This window comes from Pygoscelis adeliae, unplaced genomic scaffold, assembly GCF_000699105.1.
Source record: "Pygoscelis adeliae isolate BGI_AS28 unplaced genomic scaffold, ASM69910v1 Scaffold16, whole genome shotgun sequence".
NCBI lineage: Eukaryota > Metazoa > Chordata > Aves > Sphenisciformes > Spheniscidae > Pygoscelis > Pygoscelis adeliae.
The window spans coordinates 5,481,132-5,500,720 of record NW_008825162.1 but is presented as its reverse complement, the minus strand read 5'-3'; the positions used below and the strand labels follow the sequence as shown (position 1 = coordinate 5,500,720).

At 35.4% G+C, this 19,589-nt stretch overlaps 1 protein-coding gene across 4 annotated transcripts in view; it reads right to left on the bottom strand.

The window, feature by feature from the left end:
* Positions 1-19,589, bottom strand: part of KCNMA1 (potassium large conductance calcium-activated channel, subfamily M, alpha member 1) — a 513,257-nt gene that overhangs the window by 205,109 nt on the left and 288,559 nt on the right. For all 4 annotated transcript variants that reach the window (XM_009328726.1, XM_009328723.1, XM_009328725.1 and 1 more), the window contains exon 4: positions 1,631-1,724. In XM_009328726.1, the coding sequence (XP_009327001.1) occupies positions 1,631-1,724 (94 nt within the window). The remainder of the gene's footprint in view (positions 1-1,630; positions 1,725-19,589) is intronic.

The following is a 19,589-nucleotide window of genomic DNA, read 5'->3' as shown; positions in this document are numbered from 1 at the left end:
TGGTTACACCTATATTAGCATTTTAACTTAGATAAGGAGTACCAATCTGAAATGAACCCTTATCAATCCCACTTACTATACTTCAGTTTGCATCACAAAGCAGTTTTGGATAACACAAACATTTGTTTTGGTTGAAAGTAAAACTGGAAAAGGTGTTCCAGCAGTGCATCTCACATACTGGAACTGCTAAATTGTGTTCAGTCAACAGGACCAGAGGAGACTCTACAGTACTCCCTCGCCCTTCCAAAAAACACACCGTATGGATATGAAAGTACTAGCATCAACTCTCAGTATATTCTCTTTTATTGTGCTCCACTTCTTGATAATGTAGCCTAAGTTACTGCTTTGAGTAAGTAAGAGTGGCCAATACGTAATTTTAATTCTTTCGGTAAGAACATACAACCTTATTGCTAGCACAAAATTTACAAAGCATTTGGAGACTTTTAAAAAAAGGATTCTTGGAAGTTCACAAGTACCATGCATTGAATCTGTTATGTCAAAAAGTTAACTGATATTGCAGGCCTGGTGGACATCTACAAAGGCCCCCTAAATCCTTAAGAAGTAGGGGCTGTTACACTATATGCTTTTAAAATACCACTTAGAATGCATACATAGTAGTGTATGAAGGAATTTATCTATTTAGCTAACGGATACACACGCACCTAGACTGGGTAATGAAATAACCTAGATTTGCAACAAAATTCCTTATTGGATCATCAGAAAAAATTGATTAAGTTGGTCGGAAGTGAAATATGATAGGAACTCAACTATCACTGTGACATAGGAGCTCCTGTGATTCAGGAGCAAAATGGACAAAGGAAGATCACGAGGCAATACTTGTATCAAATTTAAAGACCAATGTGGCAGGCTTTCTGCTCGCATGAGGTTTTCCTTGTAGTTCTGTTATGTTTGAGGCCTTTTTTGCCTCATTGTCCAATTAACAACAAGCAAAGTTAGTTTTCAAAGCGTATTTAAAAAAAAACCAAACAACCAAACAAAAAACCCCCAACAGGTTGAATTGCAAGCATTACGGGCCCAAACTTTTAGAAGTGCCCACCTGTTTCAGATGTCCCAACTTTTAGATCCCAAAACAGCATTACTGGACTTTCAGAAAGTGATAAGTGTGTTCTAAGCATATACGTTTCAGCACGTCGACTAGTACTTCCAGCTTCTGCAAAGCATTCATTAGCAGTCTGGGAAAGTGGATCTGCATAAAACTGAATACAGCAGCTCTACCGGCTGTTATCTCAACCTTCGGCTGCCAAAGACTTACCTAGCAGCAGAGGAATACATCAAGTATTCACTAGTGTTGCTGAGGTAGTTGTCACTCCATTGAGAACACTGAAACTAGATTCGACGTCACTGACCAGCACTGAACTATAATAGTTTTCACTTTCTACCACACGAGAACATTCTGGAACAGACAGCTTAGCTTATAAACTATCAGGTCTCCTTAGTGATCTTAGATGCTTATTATTATTACCTGAATGCTCTCAATCAAATGCTTTGCTCACGCATTTTAGAAATTAGCTTAGTTTTCTCCAGCCATTGTAAAGTCCGGCTGTATGCAAAGACTCTCCCTATCTAATAGCTACCGCCTGACTCATGCTATCAAAGACACACTACTTACACGCAAGCCGAAGTAGAGTAGGAAGAACACATTGAAAGCCATGTCGATCTGTAATGTGAAATCTTTGTAGAAATTCTGGCAGGATTCTATTGGTCTATTTGAAAGAAAAAGAAAACGGAGTAAATTGTCAGTGTATGAGTTTCTACTCTGGTGAGATTTGTATGCATTTCATCAAAGACCTTGATTCAGAAATCACATTTCTGTTTTCCAGTCGTTTACAAGATACAAGCAAGCATTTCAAATGAATTATTTCATTCATTCAGTTAGTCATTCATACAGCCTTTATATTCACCTGTTCAGGTAATATCTGAGAATTAACATGCAGATAACCTTTAAGAAAGGACAAGCAGGAGAGTACCTCAGGATTCCTTAACCCCACATTAACCCTTAAAGAACTGACTTCTTTCTATAGGACACATACCTATGATACTTTAGGAACAAACCTAACAAGCACACAGCTACAGTGAAACATTACATGTTTTTAATTCATGTCATAATATAAAACCTTAAGAAAAACATGTAGTTGCTTAGGAATACATTACCCATTAGCAACCTGGGGTACTCAGTCTTGTAGAAATCCCTTGTTTATAAGAAGTTGATTTTGGGTTTTTTTTGTCCTTTTTCTCACTTCTTTTTTTGTGTATGACTATTTAACGTACTTTATGTACAGTACTATGAGCTGAGTAGAAAAGCAGCATAGCCCACTGGTAAAATTAAATAACAAAATAAATTGAGGAATTTGAAGCAGTACTCTAAGGGTTAATTTCTGCATGCAGGTTAATTAAAATACCTTTGTGTGTGTCAGGCAGCCATTGCAAATTCTAGCTTATACTATTATGCTTTATTTAACGGTGGGACAGGTACAAAGCATACTCTATACAAACTGGTACTTTATAGATATACTTTTATCTAAGGAAGGAGATAACTTCCATGAGTATGATTAGTGATTTATTTGCGAGGTTTCTAAAATAGGTTGGTGAAGCCACAGAACAATGTTGAAGTCACAGACCAAAGTGAAAGTCATGTCCCAATATATGCTGATGTATATACTATATATACATAATGTCCCACCATATATACATATATACACATACACACATATTGCAAATGATCATGTATTCATCACAACTGTAATAAAGTGGAAAACTAGAACGCAGATCATCCGATCATTTGGAACCCGAGAAAACACCCTTTTAGGAAAGAAGAAATTCTTTGGCTTCCCAGGTCAAATAAATCACTGAACGTGACTGTAATACCAGTTAGTATAGCGGTAACTCTGCAAATAGAATGCTAAACTGCTCAACAAGCAAGATTCTATGCGTTATGAATGTCAGTTACCTAATTTAAGGCATAAAGGAAATTACCTGGGCTACCAGGTCATTACACATGCAGCCAAATTTTCCATTCCTTGTATACATTTCAGGTCAAACAAGTTAAGTACAGCATGCCCTCTCCTGTCTTTAGATGCATGAATGTATACAGCAAAATTCTCCCTGATGTACAAGAGCTTTATGTTTTAAGAAGCTTCAGTGCTATAGGAAATTATATTAAAATGGTTTTTAAAAGCTATTTGCAAAGACATTGAAGTTATGAAACATTTCTGTTACAGTTCACATAGAATTGATTTACAAAAGCAGGCAGAAGGGAAGAGAAGCCAAACGTTAACATACAGGACGGGAAACAGCACCTCATACTTTACAAATACAGCTTTAGCTACAAAAAGAGTGGATATAATCTGAGAACCCAACAGGATCATTTTCTGTATGGCATTATTGAGAGCAAAGGATTTTGTCAAAATAAGGTAGGCTACACACTGAGCCACCATGCACTCTATGAACAGAAATCACAGAAAGTACAGCAGAAGCAGAATGAACAACCCTGCACCAGCACAGAGGCTTGGACCCTTAATTCCAGGTTAGGTTCCTGTAAAAGCTGCAGAAATTCACCGAAGCTAATGGAATTGCACAGATTTATAACTAGGATAGAGCTTCATTATCTTCCTTTCCACAGTTACTTGGTACTTGTCATGACTGCTAGATAAGGTCAGCTGAGGTTGCAGCTAACAGCTGTACTGTTGTACCATTGTCCTTTACAAAAAAAAACCCCTACAAGATCTGACAAATTAGCTAATGCATAATACATCTTCGTCTTGTTTGCAAAACACGTAGCACAGTGGACCACCATCCTGATTTGGGACTTCTGTTTACCTAATACCAGAGCTACTTTTTCTGCTAGTCATATCCCTAAAGCATCCTTCATTTCAGAGATCACCTCTCTCTTTCAATTTCTAAGTTATCCATTTCAAAGATAAACACAAGGTCCTTTCCTCTTTATTTACATGATGATTTTGTCCGAAAGGCATGTCACTAAGGCTAAAGAAATGATTATTTATACTCACAGGATGGATTATACAAGATTTTAAATTTTCCAAATTAAATTTTGGTGATATTCTTTGGTTTGGATTTTTTGTTTTCATCAGTAGCTCACATTTGAGCTGAGAGAAAAATATGGCCACTAATCTTTACCATTGCACCGTTCAGCCTGCTGCAGAAAGGCAGCCAATTTGAAACTCCTCTTTACAGCAAGTTTCCCAAAACCACAAGTGCTATAGTTCTTAGAGTTCCAGACAATAGTGTGCTGGGGTCTCCAGGACTAGTAATATATTCCCTGTTCTAAACTAACCTGAGATGGCTTGTCCTACGGGATTTCAGCCCTTCAGGTCAGCAAAGGTTTCACCTTCGAAGGAGGCAACAGACTGTTAGAAATGCCTTTATTACTCTTCCATGTAAGTGTGCTTCATTGCAAGTGTGGTTTTATGCATTTATACTGCTAAAAAACAGGAGAAACTACACTAAAGTCAATGGAATAATAGGAAAGATTTAACAAAACTGGATAAAAATTACAGTAATGATGTAACTCTAAATGCAATATTTATGTGCGCTTTGAAAGAGCATCTTTAATTTGCTACACAAAAATTGAAAAAAATCCGCTGTAGCCATGACTTCTTGTGTTTTGAAAAGAAAAACTCATAGCACCAATTTTATTTTACTTAACGTAGGGATATCCTGCTGATAATCTATCAAGGACTATAATTCCCCTTTGCCCTGCCATCTTTTTATGTAATAAACTAAATGCTACAAGCAATGCCTGGGCTACACAAACAACATTTGAGAGACTGACAATTTTCTTCAGGTCAACGTTTATATCAAGTTACCATTTGCCGCAACTGTGTGCTCTGTGCTACAATTTAATATAAAAATCTCATCTAGAGAAATAACAGTGGGCTTAGTTTGCCTAACCTGCAGTGAAGACAGAACCTTATTTGATTTTTCAGGCATGGACTACACTCTGTGAATTCTTTTCCTTCCTCTCCTGCTCTTTAAACACTGCTACCCGTTTCAGTTTCACATTACCTCTATTTACTTGTTCTGTTTATTATTACAGCAATACTAGTAGTTATAAAGCCCCGTTATACAGGTGTCATAGGCATAAACTAGTTCAGCGAGCACGAGTGACTACAAGAGGAGTAACAAAATTACTCCAGTTTAACTTTACTCAGATGGGGCAAAATTTTGACAAGGTGTTCCCAGCGTCCTTAAACCTTTTTTGCAGCCGACCTGAAGCCAACACTTTACATGACACTTTTACCACAGCTGAACAAATGAACGAACCCCTTGTCACTTCAATTCAAAAGAATTTACTCCTGTTTATATAACTACTTTTGTCACAAGTTTATTTCATGTATTTATTTATTATTCTCACTTATTTCTGGTTCGTTTGGAACGCTTCTAATGCATTTGAAATGGTTCTACTGGGATTATTCTTTGAATAGTCATAGAATGAGTGAGAGAGGGCAAAAAATGGTATGCATTTTAATGTTTTCTGAAATTATTTGTTTCAGTGAGAATATTAATGTGAAACTTCCCACAGAAGCAGCCTTCATAGAATATTTCCAGGATTCTGCAATTGCAACAGAGTTGAAAATATCCTGAGTGTTTTTTCTTGTATCATTTCACCTCTTGATAGGAGCTGTAGAGCCCATTTCCAACTTCCACTCAAAGCCTTGGCATGACGTATCAATCCATGTCACAGTGCAATCACTGCCATTATGACCACACTGAAGTAAGGGGAAGAAATTCTACGTTCATTCAGATTTTAGGCCAGCTTTGCAATCACGGTGACTTCATCTGGATGATTTTTACGTAAGATGTTCCCCATAATAATGGGAAAGGTTGTGCACACCCAATTCAGTACTTCAAATAACTATCCAATATGCAATTTACAGTTCTCTATTCTTTCTGTGTGAGGAAGTTGGCTCTTGTATTTTTGGCACATGCCATGTCAGTCTGCTCCTAATGGTTTTTGCCTTTTTTTCTTTCTTTCTTTTTAATAACAAGGCCTGCAAAGACTACGATGGATGTCAATTTTTATTTATGTATAATTATATACCAAAATGCAAAAGGTTAATTTTAAGACATATTAATCTAGTTATACTTCGCCAAGTGTTTTGAAGATAAGAAGTTCTATGTAAAACATTCATAAACCACCACAAAAGACAACTACTTCTACTGCAACTTCAGGAAAGTACTGATGTTACTATTGTACCACAGCTGCTACATCTTTGGAACTTTAAGAAGTTATTGAACTTTTAGAAATTCAGAGAATTGTCCTAATTTACAATTTTAATATTTGGAAGCAAAGTTGTCTTCTGAATGGTGGAGGAAAAGCTAAACCCATTATTGAAATTAGCTAAAATATATTTTAAATCTTAATATTAAGTAAATAAAATATAAAATTGAAGAAGTTGGAACTAAAAAAAATTGTTACAAACTTAAGGTGCCTGAGAAAAAAATAAAACAACCTGATACTATGAAAAATTAGGAAGTTTTTAATTTTCTTTGCTCATGACAGTTTTTAGATGGCACAGTAGCACATTCTATGAAAAAACAGTAAAATGTGCAGTTTCTATCAGAAGCATTGTCCATTGATGAGACTGAATTTTAAAATCAAATTATAATTATGTACAAGTAGAGGCTGCTCAAATATAATCAACACAAATGAATAAATAATTGAGAGAAACCACTCAATATTTAGAAGCTCTTTAGTATCTCATCACTTGAGGACATTCCATTCACTTCTCACTTCCAAATTGTGTTTGAATGCAATTAATATGTGTTAATTTGGGCATGTACATTTTCTTTGTTGATAAAACTCTATAGTTGTCTTTTTTTTTCCAACTATTTTGTTTTACTGGAAGCTCCTTTGTAATACTGAATTCCCTCAAATTTATAGAACAAACCCAATTTTATGAAGTTTAGAGTAAAAAATAAGTTTGGCACAAATTTGATATGACAGTGTCCGTTTATACTCCTTTAACACATATTTTTAACAGTACAGCAAAAAAAAAATTAAGGGGGTTATGGTTAGGCTTTTTAACTGTGTTTCAGTGACGTATTACTAAAGTAAAACTAAGGGAAAAGCCAGATTTATCATTTAGAAAAAGCAATGTTCTTTGAGTGCAGAATACTTTCTGTTCCTTTAACTATGGTTTAGTTGCACAGCTCAGAAGGGAATAAGCAGTTAAAATCTTCTTTACTGAAACAGGCATGAACATATAGCAAAATTATAAACATGGATGCCTGTCAAGTGTCAACCTATTGAAACAAATACCATAATTAAAATTAATCAGCAAGACTAAATAAGAATCAAAGGTGTCAAACATCTCAGAGTGACAGAGAGCATAACTTTTTTTTTTACTTCAAACGGCTTTCATTTATTAACCAAATTAGTCCCACAGTAAGAAAACAAAAAGCATTTTCTTGCAGTATGCGTACTGATGATCTAAATGCAAAATGCCTTGGTAAATGACTCAGTTTAGAAGGCCTTTCTTTAAGTCATAACATCAATAAGCTCGTTAATCTTTTGATGGCAAATGTCTTCTAAATTACTTCACTCTCCCTTGACACGATGCGGTCCGCCACCGGGGAAGTTTTGCTACTAGCATTCTCAGTTAGCACTGCAGGATACGCAGGGAGAGTTAAGTTGGTTTCCTTCCCAAAAAGGAAGAGCAGCCAGCTGGGTCGGAACAATGCTTTAGTGAAGGCGCAGGGAAGACCCACTTTGCCCACAGCAGAAGTGCCGTGTAATCTGCCGTCACAGCCCTAAGTCTTGGGATCCATAAAACTCCATGGGATCATTACGTCCCTAGCTATAGATATTTTCTAAGAGGTTTTGTGTACGTGGAGCTAGTGAGTGAAGGAGGAACAATCCCTTTCTCACTGAATTTTGCAGACAGTTATGACCTGATAGCCAAGGATGATGCTATGACCATTTCCTGTATCTTCTTATCTTGTCACTGATAATGATACATTTAAATCCTTTTTGACCACTCAACCTCCTACCTCTAAACCCTTAGCTAACTGTTTCTCCTATGCACATATACACATACACACAGAGAACTTTCTGCTCCCAACACGTTTCGGTGTCAAATCCCAGAACTTCTTTTTTATACTCATAGCTAAGATGGTGACCATGCTTGGTTGTCTCACCTTTTTTTATTCTACCTTCCTCCTGTCTGGACTCTATATTGCCAATTACTTTATCCTCCTCTTCCTTCAAAAAGCTTCAGATAGATATACCTGCATAACTCCTTGGGACTTTGCCAAGTACCTTTTTTTTAAATTCTCGATTTTGACTCTCCTTTGCTTAATGAATTAACCCGTATTTATCTTTCCAGTCACAAGAACTCCTCAACTTCAGCATGCGATGAATTTATTTTGGATTACTCTGCCTTACTGTCTTTGTTTCCATCTCCACTCCTGCCTTGTGTACATGTGGAGTGGCCTCCCTTCTTCACTTTGATATGTATCTCTCTCTTTCACACTCCTTTTGAAAATGCATTGCTGACCTTAGGCTCATACACACTAAGCTGTCCTTTAATTACATCAACAATCAGTATCCTCTTTGTTCAATTTTAAAGTAAATAAGCAAAATATAAATCTGACCAAAGTAAGAGATGAACTGCCAAATAACGTGAGATAAAGCTAGCTTCCAAGATTTCTTAGACTATTGCTTAATCTACACCTTAAAAATTGCAAGCACCTCAAGGGAACTGCTTTTCAGAAAAAAGGAGGAACTATGCAAGTGCCTGTCCTTATTTCCCTTTCCTAATTTCTATCACAACATCTTCTGTTAAAGTCCGACAGACCACAAGCTGGCATTAGAATATTACTCTTCTATTTCCAACCTAATTAAAAAATGCATCATGACTCATCTGTTCTGCAGATGCTTTCTATAACTAAGTACTTCTATATTATCTCCCTAGCACACTGGGGAACCTTGACAAGCTTTTAGATTGATTCGGGGTAAAATTAACAGGTTTCCTCATCCACCTTCAAAAAAAAAAAATCCACTGTCAGAAGAAATAAGCAACAACAAAACCAGATCAATTGGTAATAAATTGGTACAACAGCATCATTTAGTAAAGATTTTTCTAAGAATCAGAGCCATAGACATATTGTTCTTCCTTATGATTCTTTCACTTTTCTGGATCATGTGATAAAGAACGGGGCATAAAAGCGTGGGGTTTTTTCCTTTGAATGTTAATTTGTTTTAAATTTTAAAATATATTTAAATGCTGCGACCTGACAGTTTTTAATACAAAATTAATTCAGTTTAGAAACTGAGACAGAGGAGGACTTCCAGTGGGAAAGAAAGAGAGGCTCTTAATTTTAATTTCTGTCACATCCATGTACGAAATTAAGAGCCAAGTTAAGTCGGTACAACTGCAGAGCAAAGGTATACTTTCCTGATGCCCATCTCAGATGCCCAAGATTTTGCCTGGCATAACTCTACTGACTTTTACAGAGCTATTTGCGACTGACAACATCCCAAGCGGCAAGAGTCAAGTAACATTGCTAGTACTTACTTATTTTACCTAAATGAACTAACACAACTTGGTAAAATTCAGTATGATGTTGTCAGTTTTCATCTTTCTTTTTCAAGTTTTCCATGAATTTTAAGTACATCATGCTTCTTCATAGACTGCCCTAGTAAAACATAAGCCAACCTACCACAGAACTCAGGCAAAATCAAATTCTTATCTTCCTCAGCCCAAACACAAAATTGTATACAAGTACGATAAGAAGAAACTTTTATTTACATTTTTATATTGAACAGCTGGGACATACAGAAAATACGCACATTAAAATTGCTCACTCTGAAAACAGCATAATTCTTAATTCATCAGGGTGTATGTACATGCAGTACTGCCTGCAGCATAGGTCTTCTCTAATTACCGACTTTCACAAACAAAAGCTATAGAAGATTCCTGCAGAACAGGTAAACGACCAGGATCTGAGTGCTAAATCAGGCAGAAGTAAACGGCCCAGAGTCAATCTCCATAACTCTTCTATGTTCTTTCAGTAGTGTACAGAAGACAGAGCATGCGCTTTCTTGCAAAATACACCATTAAGATCTTCATCCTACCCAAGATAACTGCACGTGAAAAGGTTTGCTGAGAACCACATACGTAAGTAGGAAGAGTATATTATTTTATTTTGCATTAGATTTGTTAATTGCTTACCATAAGATGAGAACACTGGCAACTGCAAATAGTATTACATTACCTTGACAAAACAATCTCCCTGATGACAAGCCAATTCTAAGAGAACGATAGAGCAACAATGCCAGGGATCCCATTTTTAATCAAAGGTTTTTATGTGAGACTACTGACATATTAAAGAGAAAAACACCAGTATACTGTTTCAACTAACATTATATTATTACCTTTTTTGACATTTAATAAGCCACTTCAGTTATATCTAGTATGCTGACTGCATTATAGAAAGATTCTGTTAAACTGCATACCCTATTTACTAAAGCTGACAATCTTGCATGTTTCTACTTCATAATAAGACCACTTTCTATTACTTCTTGTCTATTATTATTTAATATAATTGTTTTTTCATACTCTTTATCAAAGAAGTAATAAGTTGCTGTAGCTCTTTACTCCAGAGAACAGAAAATAATTGGTGACATGAAAATGCAAACACATCATTCTATGCTGCAAAAAGAATACTAATCCCTTTTCCATGTTCACATTGAATTGAACAAATGGAAATGGATCAAGTTAGTCAGAAGTATATCAGAAGCATAAAACGTTTTCAATTAAAACATAGTTAAACACTGGAATAGGTTCTTTAGGGAGAATGGTGAATCTCAGATTTTTAAAACGGTGGTAAAGACTTTTCAGCCTGGGATATATGGACGACTTACAGTCCTTGCATTTGCGTATGTCGATACAATGATCTACATGTGTGATATTTCTAAAATTTCCTCCTTCTGTGGGAGAGGGCCTACAAACCATTGATCTCTTAGACCAGCGACTGTTTGAATAAATTTATGTATAGCCACTCTTACCTTGCAGCAGAAGGAAGAGCGACCTCCTGAGATTCCTCCTTGCTCTATTTTATGTGATTCTATTTTGCAGCTGCTATCTTTTAAAATTACCCAAAGGTGCTTTTCATATTTACTATCCACTTTACTCAAACCAAAGTTTTCAACAGCCCACCATCATCATCGGTTTCCAGCTCCAACTACTCTTCCATCTCAGTGCCTTTTATTACCCTTCTATTCTGTTGATACTGTTGTCCAACTTTTAGAAGTCTCCCTCATCTGACTGCACTCTTTGAAAAATCTCATACGATCTTCAAAAATGAGAATGTCCTCTATCTATCCTGACTCCAAATTAAGATTATTAATCATTTTTCTTTTGTATATCATCATAAAACTCAACTCTGATTTTCTGCTTGACATGCGTAACAGATTCCTCCAGATGATTTTGAGTATTCTTTCTATAGGTTTCTTGCTTGCTTACACACTGTAATTAAAAAAAAACTAATCTTGCCCTATGAAATTCAGTCTGAATTCAATGATCCTAACTGAAAGTGACAAGAGTACCAGATGAATTGGAGTGTTAAACTATTTCCAGTTCATTCATCTGACTGTCTTTTCTGGAATTCCCTCCTGTGATATTTCAATGAAAATATCTGGCTACTATCTAGTTTTTACTGAGTAGCAATAAACTTGAACGTAAGGCGTATTATTGGACTTTAATGTCAGTGAATAATGTAATTGAGCAATGAAAGCCAGAAGTACTGCAAAGTGGTAGAAACTTGACATGACGTTACTGGATCAGCTTTTTTGGTCATGCTTTTTACTGCATGCACCCAAATGTATTATTATCCATAAAAAGCTATCCGTATTGTGTTAATGGTAATTCTAAAGCAGTCCTAATACACAGTTATGCCAGGCAGGATATATTGTTTCTTATTTCAAACGAAAGCATAACTGTAAACATGAACCATGTACATTCCTTCAAAAAATCTGCATAACACTAGAAAATATATTAGTCCCAAACGAATTTTCATCATTTCGGATTCTCTCTCTCGTTCCTCACGAGGACCTTTTAGCCTTATACAGCCCATCAGCGTAAGGGTCCTTTTAAGCACCTTCGTAATTTAATACCTAAGATACATTTAGGGTGCCACAGGTCATGCAACTCAACTACTCCCAATCCAAACTATTACACAGCTGGTATCCTTGTAAATTATCACGGGTGTATTTGTGTACTTGTTCCACTTTACTAGAAATAACGGACAGGTGAGCTGAAGTAAAAAAACCTTTCAACTACCAAGAGTAACCATCTGAGATCTTTGGATATATCCTGAGCATCACAGTATATCCGTTTAAATTCTGCAGGCGTAACCCAGGTAACATTCACTCCCAGCATGTAAAAACACTTAGGACAGTCCTTTCTATCAGTTCCCCTTCTTCTTTCCCTGGCCTCCTGGCAAGTTTTCATTGCACATACCTTTTAAAGTAAATTTTCCTACTTAGAAATTTTCATGTCACAGCTGTTCCAGCTGTGGGACCTGATTATTTACCAGGACTGTCTTAAGAGCAACTTACCGTATTCTTAAGGCAAAATGCAGATTTTATGAAAGACTGAAGAGCCACATTCACTTTGCAAAAGAATAGAAACAGTTTAAACGAAAAAAGAAGAAATTAAAAAAATAACTCAACTCTTTCCTAGTTCAACTTTTCAGACAAGAAAACTAGCCTGGAGCCTGAGTGACAGTCTCAGTCACAGTGGCTTTTCTAAATGGGAAAGGCAAAGCCCTTTTTAGGCAGATAATGACACTATGCCTTTCTTTTTTAGCAGTCACTTTATCTCCATTAACAAATGGAATAAGGTATTGCCAACACCTGTAGCAGTCACTCAAATCAATTATCACAAGCCTGATATAAAACTGCTTTACATCAATGTAAGAAGAGGATTATAATGATGTTAAAAATGAATATATAGTGTCCCCTTTTTTCTAACACCATCTCAAAATGGCTTGCACTGTATCATCCAACACCTTTTTATCCTGGCTGCTGTGCATGGGAAAATGGATGCGTAGTTAGGCTTACACACTGAGCTACTGGAAAGTCAAAAGGACTGGTGTAATAATCCATTTTGCACCGATTTCAGGAGGAAGAACTTCATGTTGCTGTATAGATATAGGCCTGCTCAGTTTTACAGTCCTAAAAGAATTTTCCTTCGTTATAATAATAATAGTAACTGTCATTATGAGGAATATAGGAATAACATAAAAAAAATAAAAATCCTAAGTAATCCTAAATAATAAACATTCTCAGGGCAGCACAGTATCAGCATGTGGGTGGCATGACAACAGTCGTGGAAATTACTTCCCTTTTTTATTGTTTTGAATATATTGCATGTTTTCAGTTACCCGCTTAAAAGTACACACTAAGACCATATTGCGGCTTTATATATATCTGTACCTTTTTTCAAACATCATAACATTTTATATTATAGGGCCTCAAAGTTAAATGTACGGGATAAATAATGTTTCTTTACCAAGTTAAATATTAATTTGCAATCTGAGAATTAATTTTGACACCGCCCCCCCAAAAAGGACAAAATGTAACCTCTGAACACATACACTCAACATTTGCACGGATCAAGAGCACTACAAAATTGTGTTCAGACACAATGTTTCAAGTCACTTTCCAAAGTGCCGTTTCATCATTTTCTCAGGAAACAATAGGATTAGCATTAAATCATATCTCCTACTGTGATGATGAAAGATTTATTTGAATATATTTAAGAACATATGAATAACAGGTTGCTTAGGATGGTCACAATGTCATTTGTAAAAGAAACTTAGAGCAGCGGTACGATCCTTCATATGAAATTTCATTTTAGTAGTTTTGTAAATCAATACATTTTAAATTATTTTGCAGGCTATTTAATACTGTAAAAAAAAAAGTTGCACTTCAAAATTCTTCCCAAATTCTGACTTTTAATAAATGATTATGTATAATCTTACCTCTTTTCACTGTCACCTGCTGCTAAAGTTGACAGCAGGGAAAGGTTTATCTTTCTGAACACTACTGGCATCATTCAGCCGTTGTCACAACAGAATAGTCAGTACACTCTTTCTTTCCCACACCTTGACCACACTGCAATTGTCTATCTAGTCAATAAACTACCGTAATATGCTGGAAATTTTAAATATATAGATCTGATACATATTATGTCCTATTCATTCTATAAAAGCTTAACTAAAGATATCGATAAGCATAATTTACATTTGCTCAAACTTTCTAGTTTTATGGGTTCTTTTAATTCCAGTTCATGCACTTAATGCTTAGACTGCATTCAGTGTTTACACCATTATGGTAAGCACGTTGGCATGCACAGGCAATACAAGAATAGGTTATAATTAATCCCAAAGACAACCAAAAAAGGTGAAGTTGCATCATGCAATGAAACCACAGCTTGGCCTGGGCTGCCATGCAGAAAAAAACCTACATCAATGAGTCTGCTGTACGGCTCCTAGGTAAGAGTTGATATGAAAGAGGTGAGTTATTTCAGCAATGAAGTCACAGGCTGAAAATGTTTATACTACTGTAAATAAAATACTGTACATAGCACCGGTATTACTCTGGGGGGAAAAAGATGCTTGTAGAGGAGGACAAAAAGGATGAGAAAGAGAAGAAGGGGGAGGAATTATAAATTACAGTAACAAGTCTGAAATCCCATCGGTCCTTTTTAATAAGCATTTTGTTATTTCATTCAAAACAATCTCATTTGAGTTTTCAAAGCAAACCTGAATTTTCAATGTTTTTTGCAAAAAAACAATGGATGAAATAATGAGATATAGGGTAATTTCAAAATGTCCATAGCGTTCAGTAACTGATGAATAACTGAAGATAATAAACACACAGATAGGTAGAGGTGAATTTTTCAGTGCAGTGCACAGGATCTAAACCACACAACTTCCCCTGATTTGAATGCATAATGTATTGGACTGAATGAACGTGGGTAATATAAGGGATGCATTGATATGAGTGATTTATTCAGCCACCTTCTGCTGCTTTTCTAGTAAAAGACATCTTTCTGCTGAATAAAGCAGGTTTTCTGGCAGAAATTGTGGTAATTCCGAATTGCCTTTACCTTACTCACCTTCATAGCTGTTCTGAATGTAAAAATGTGACCTGAACAATAGGGTGACCACCTAGCCTGTTTTAAGGCATGTACGTTAGGCCCAGTACTTCATAGCCCGATTCCAGTAAGCTCAGAAAGAAATAGTTGACTAGGTAATTTATTTTAACGCAACACTCACATAACAGATCCTACCCTGTGACAAAAAAAAGTATGATTCTGTAACACTATAACGTAGTGTGTGTTCCCTTACAAAAAGATTTGTTTCATGTTTTTCAATAGGTATGCTGTTTTCGAGAATTTTTTCTTAATTACCCTTAATTGTAGATGGTCACTCTATTTTTATCACCGTTCCCAAATATATCAACTAATTACGCAGGGTAGCAATTCAGAGAACACCAAAACTAGTTTTATCAAGAAAACTAAAATTTCACTTACTGTATAAAGTTTTTAATAGAACTTATTGTTGTTCCAGTTGCAGAACAATTACTTTTGGTATCCCTGTTTTTATACGCTGATAACTTTTTGAAATATTTATCTTTTTATTTAGCAAATTGCCACAGAAATTTAGATCAAGATAAAATCAGCTTAATCGACAGCAGAAATTATTTTCTGGCCTCTTGAAATTGCTCAGAAGATTTGCAGAAAAACCTGTCAGCACCTTTTGAATTTGACAGGTAAAAAAATATTACATATTCCAGTTATAAAGCCTCCAATTGTACTATTCTTAAATAGTGAAATACACATTCTTTTTCCAGCCAAACAATTCCATCCTTTTCACAGGGACAGAACTTACAGTCATGACTCGTACCACTTTTGGTCACTATGTGCAATTTAACAAGGCTAGTATGTTGTTTCATTAATTGTATATTAAAGATGTGAACACTTTCTTAGGTGTACAGGTATGCACTTACAAACTGTTGCACTGTGCATGCAAATGTTACCGACTAGGAAAAAGGTTACTGAGTCAAGATGGATTTAAGCACCGCTGACAAAGCCAGCAACCTAGTAAATTGTTTAAGGCAAGCAGATGAGGAGCCCAAAAATTTAGAAACTGAACTTGCAGACTTTGCAAGTGTACCATCCAAACAGTTGGGAATAGGAGTTATGGCATACACAGTATGTACTATAACATATATATATGTGTCACAACATAAATGATACATACTATGTATGTATACTTTCCCACTGTTATGAAAATAAAATAATGTCTCTTTTCTTACTCGAAAAACATTGATTTAGCAAAAGATGAAAAACAGTCCTTCTATTTATTCGTAATAAAAATAATATCCAGGTAATTTTTCATCTAGTCACAACAGAAAAGTCCTCAAGACACGGACAGAACACAGAGCCGGCCTTAGTTCTACAATCTCATCACTGAATATGAACATAACAATGTAAAAGCAAAATGAGAAGAATCATATCCTTGGTATCTGCTACTAATGCAGTAGAGGATGACAGAAGCTACAAATGTAAGGATCTCTGGAGGTCAGGTTAAATTAGTTTACCATACATCTTCACAACCGTTTATTGTCCTGTGAACAGTGATTTTTCCTATAAAAGCAGCTAGTCTTGAGAGATCAAATTATTAGGCTCAAGAAGAGATTCAGTCTTCTGTTTTCAGATTGTTGCTACGAACCAACCTCACATTAGAAAAGTTTCCCTGCTTCAGCTGGAGAGAAGCTATCAAACTCATTAATTTCCTAACAAGCTAAAATGGCAGAAGTTTCTCCCTTTCTGTATAGCCAAAACCCATAACAAACTTGATGTAGCACATATAAGTCTGTTGCAAATTATAGATTCTAATCACCATGACGGATGCTGTACTGTTGAAACTGAATGACCAGAGCTATCGATTTTAACTAAATTGCTGGGGTATTTTCCTCTGGAGTTCAATTCTTTCCAATCCCTGAATATCAAATTCCTTTTAATAAATCAACTACTGGCAAAGTTTAGTCTGGCAAAACAGGGCATCTGATTCCAGCTTTCTGTTTTCTCCTAGGCATACTGTGATGCACAGCAAAGAAATCAGATGGGTCAAACTACAGTCTCAGTGTTGTAAATATTTCTGCTACATATTTTCTACACTCCATGGATTTCAGCTAGGTTATTCACCTGCAGAGTTAAGCACATGAGATGGAGCCTTGCGTAAATAGCGACCAAAAACACCGTAAAATTCTTCAACCGGTAGGAATATCATAAAATTATCTGATCCAACCCACTCACTAAAGAAAGCTCAGTTGTATTGAGAGCCTTTTTGTCTAACCTGTTCTGAATACTTCCACGAACAAAGATTTCAAATCTCTGGATAGCTTGTTCCAATGCCTGAGTACTAGTAGGATCAATAACTAATAACAAGCTTTTATCTTTATTATTCTTATTATTCTTGTCTGTATTGAAGAAAACATTTATGGCAACAAGAATTTTTCCCTCTGACTTCAGAGGGAACTTTCTAACATGTTGATGTCCTGGCCTTCACTTAATTTCAGTACATCTAAGCTTCCAGAATCTAAACAGAACACTGCATTAGCAAGCTGTTGTCATTTTTTTGCTTAAGTTTGCCAAAACTAAAGGTTGATATTTTTAAGAAATCTAATGATTGAAGCTCCTGAGTGCTTTTGAAAAATTTGATTCATTACATATTCCACACTCTAGGAGATGTATATGGAATGTGTTGAAATTTTTCTACACATTGCCTTTTTCTATGCACATTGTATTGACATTTCACAAATTCAGTTCCTTGTTCTTAGTCAGATATGCTGTTAAAGTGAAATCACAATTCAACAGAAGTACCATAAAAACATAATTAGCCATTCATTCTTATTTTCCTAAACCTAAAAAAGAAAAAAGATGAAACATTAAAGCTCACTGCATTTAAAATTAAAGATTTATATCAATAAGACTGATAAATATTTACTATGTAAGGTGGTACATATTGCATCAAGAAGGAATTTGACAAAACACACCTATACTTTTAATAAAAAGTATAAATTGCTGGGAAAAATAGTCAAGAGATAATGTCATTGATACTTCACTAGTATTCACTGAAAATTAGCTTACTCACAAAACGATGTTAGAAAAAAACAGCAGACTATGGATAATCTATTTTTCCTATGGTGGAAGCACTTAAGCCTGACAATTAAAATGAAGATTGGCAACAATGGTACAATAAGCAAACTGTACTCTTAACATAAAAAATATCCATCAACCACTATTATTGCATTTTCATTATATCACATGGTATAATAGAAATAAAATGACTGTAAAACATTGTTGTCACAGGAGTTTTTGCTTTGGAAAATAAGTAGCCAGCAAAGGAGGTCACTATCTGTTATCTCTATGTTCCATAATACAGAATAGATGCTTACTCTTCAATTAGAATCTATCAAATTACATCAAACTATTTAGCTTTCCATTAAAGAGTTTAAAAAGATTAAAAAATTATTAAGGTATTTTAAAATGACAGAGACTTACTCCACAGTTGCTTTTCCAAAATATGAAGATCTAATTTTTATTCTGATATTCTACAGTATCAGAATAAAATTCTATATTATAGAATCCTATATCTATCTATACATGTTATAGAACTCTATATCCATATATTCTATATCTATAATTCAGTCCTGAGGCTGTGGAAATCATAATATGAAATTAAGAAAAGAATTTATCCTTCGACAATATAGGAACTAATATTTAACACTAGAACCAGAGGAATTGGTTACAATTATATACTCTAGACTGAAGCTGGGAAAGAAAGAAAATGAAAAAAGAGCAGATATGAACTTATAGATGTAGAAATTTCACATCACAGATCATGCACTAAAAAGATTATTGAGAACAATTTAATCTCTGCCTCTCCAGATAGAAAAATGATGGCAAACACAATGAAATAAAAAAAAAAAAAAGTGTAAAAACAGTCAAAGAGGCCGATTCAAGTGGAAATGCATAATTAGTCACCTAACTTTGAAGCACAATGTACACTGAAGAGAACAATTGCAAAAAATGAGAATAAGCCACCTAGGAAGCCTTGATGACATGTGTTTAATGTAATAAATATCGCATTACAAAAATGTGAAGTCAAATCAGTGAATAAAAGTGATATGAGAAATATTCCGCAAAGCTGTGTGCTAACATAACTGTTACCGTCTGTATGACCCCTTTAAGCCTTTGGACCTGGTTTCACTTAGCCAGGTAGCTGAGTTAATAAGTTTGAGTAACCCTTCTGAATTACTTGACTGAAGAAGGCCATAAGCAAGTCACTGGAAGTACAGGGTGACTGGATTCATACCCATTAAACCATGGTGATTTGAACAATTATATTGCCACTGCATTTTAGCTACAAAATCAAACGCATTGGAGTTTAAAATTTTCCCTATGTGGCCAAGCTTATTCAATTCACATCAGGCATTCGTGTTTATGACAGAGAGCTGGTCTAGAGAAAAA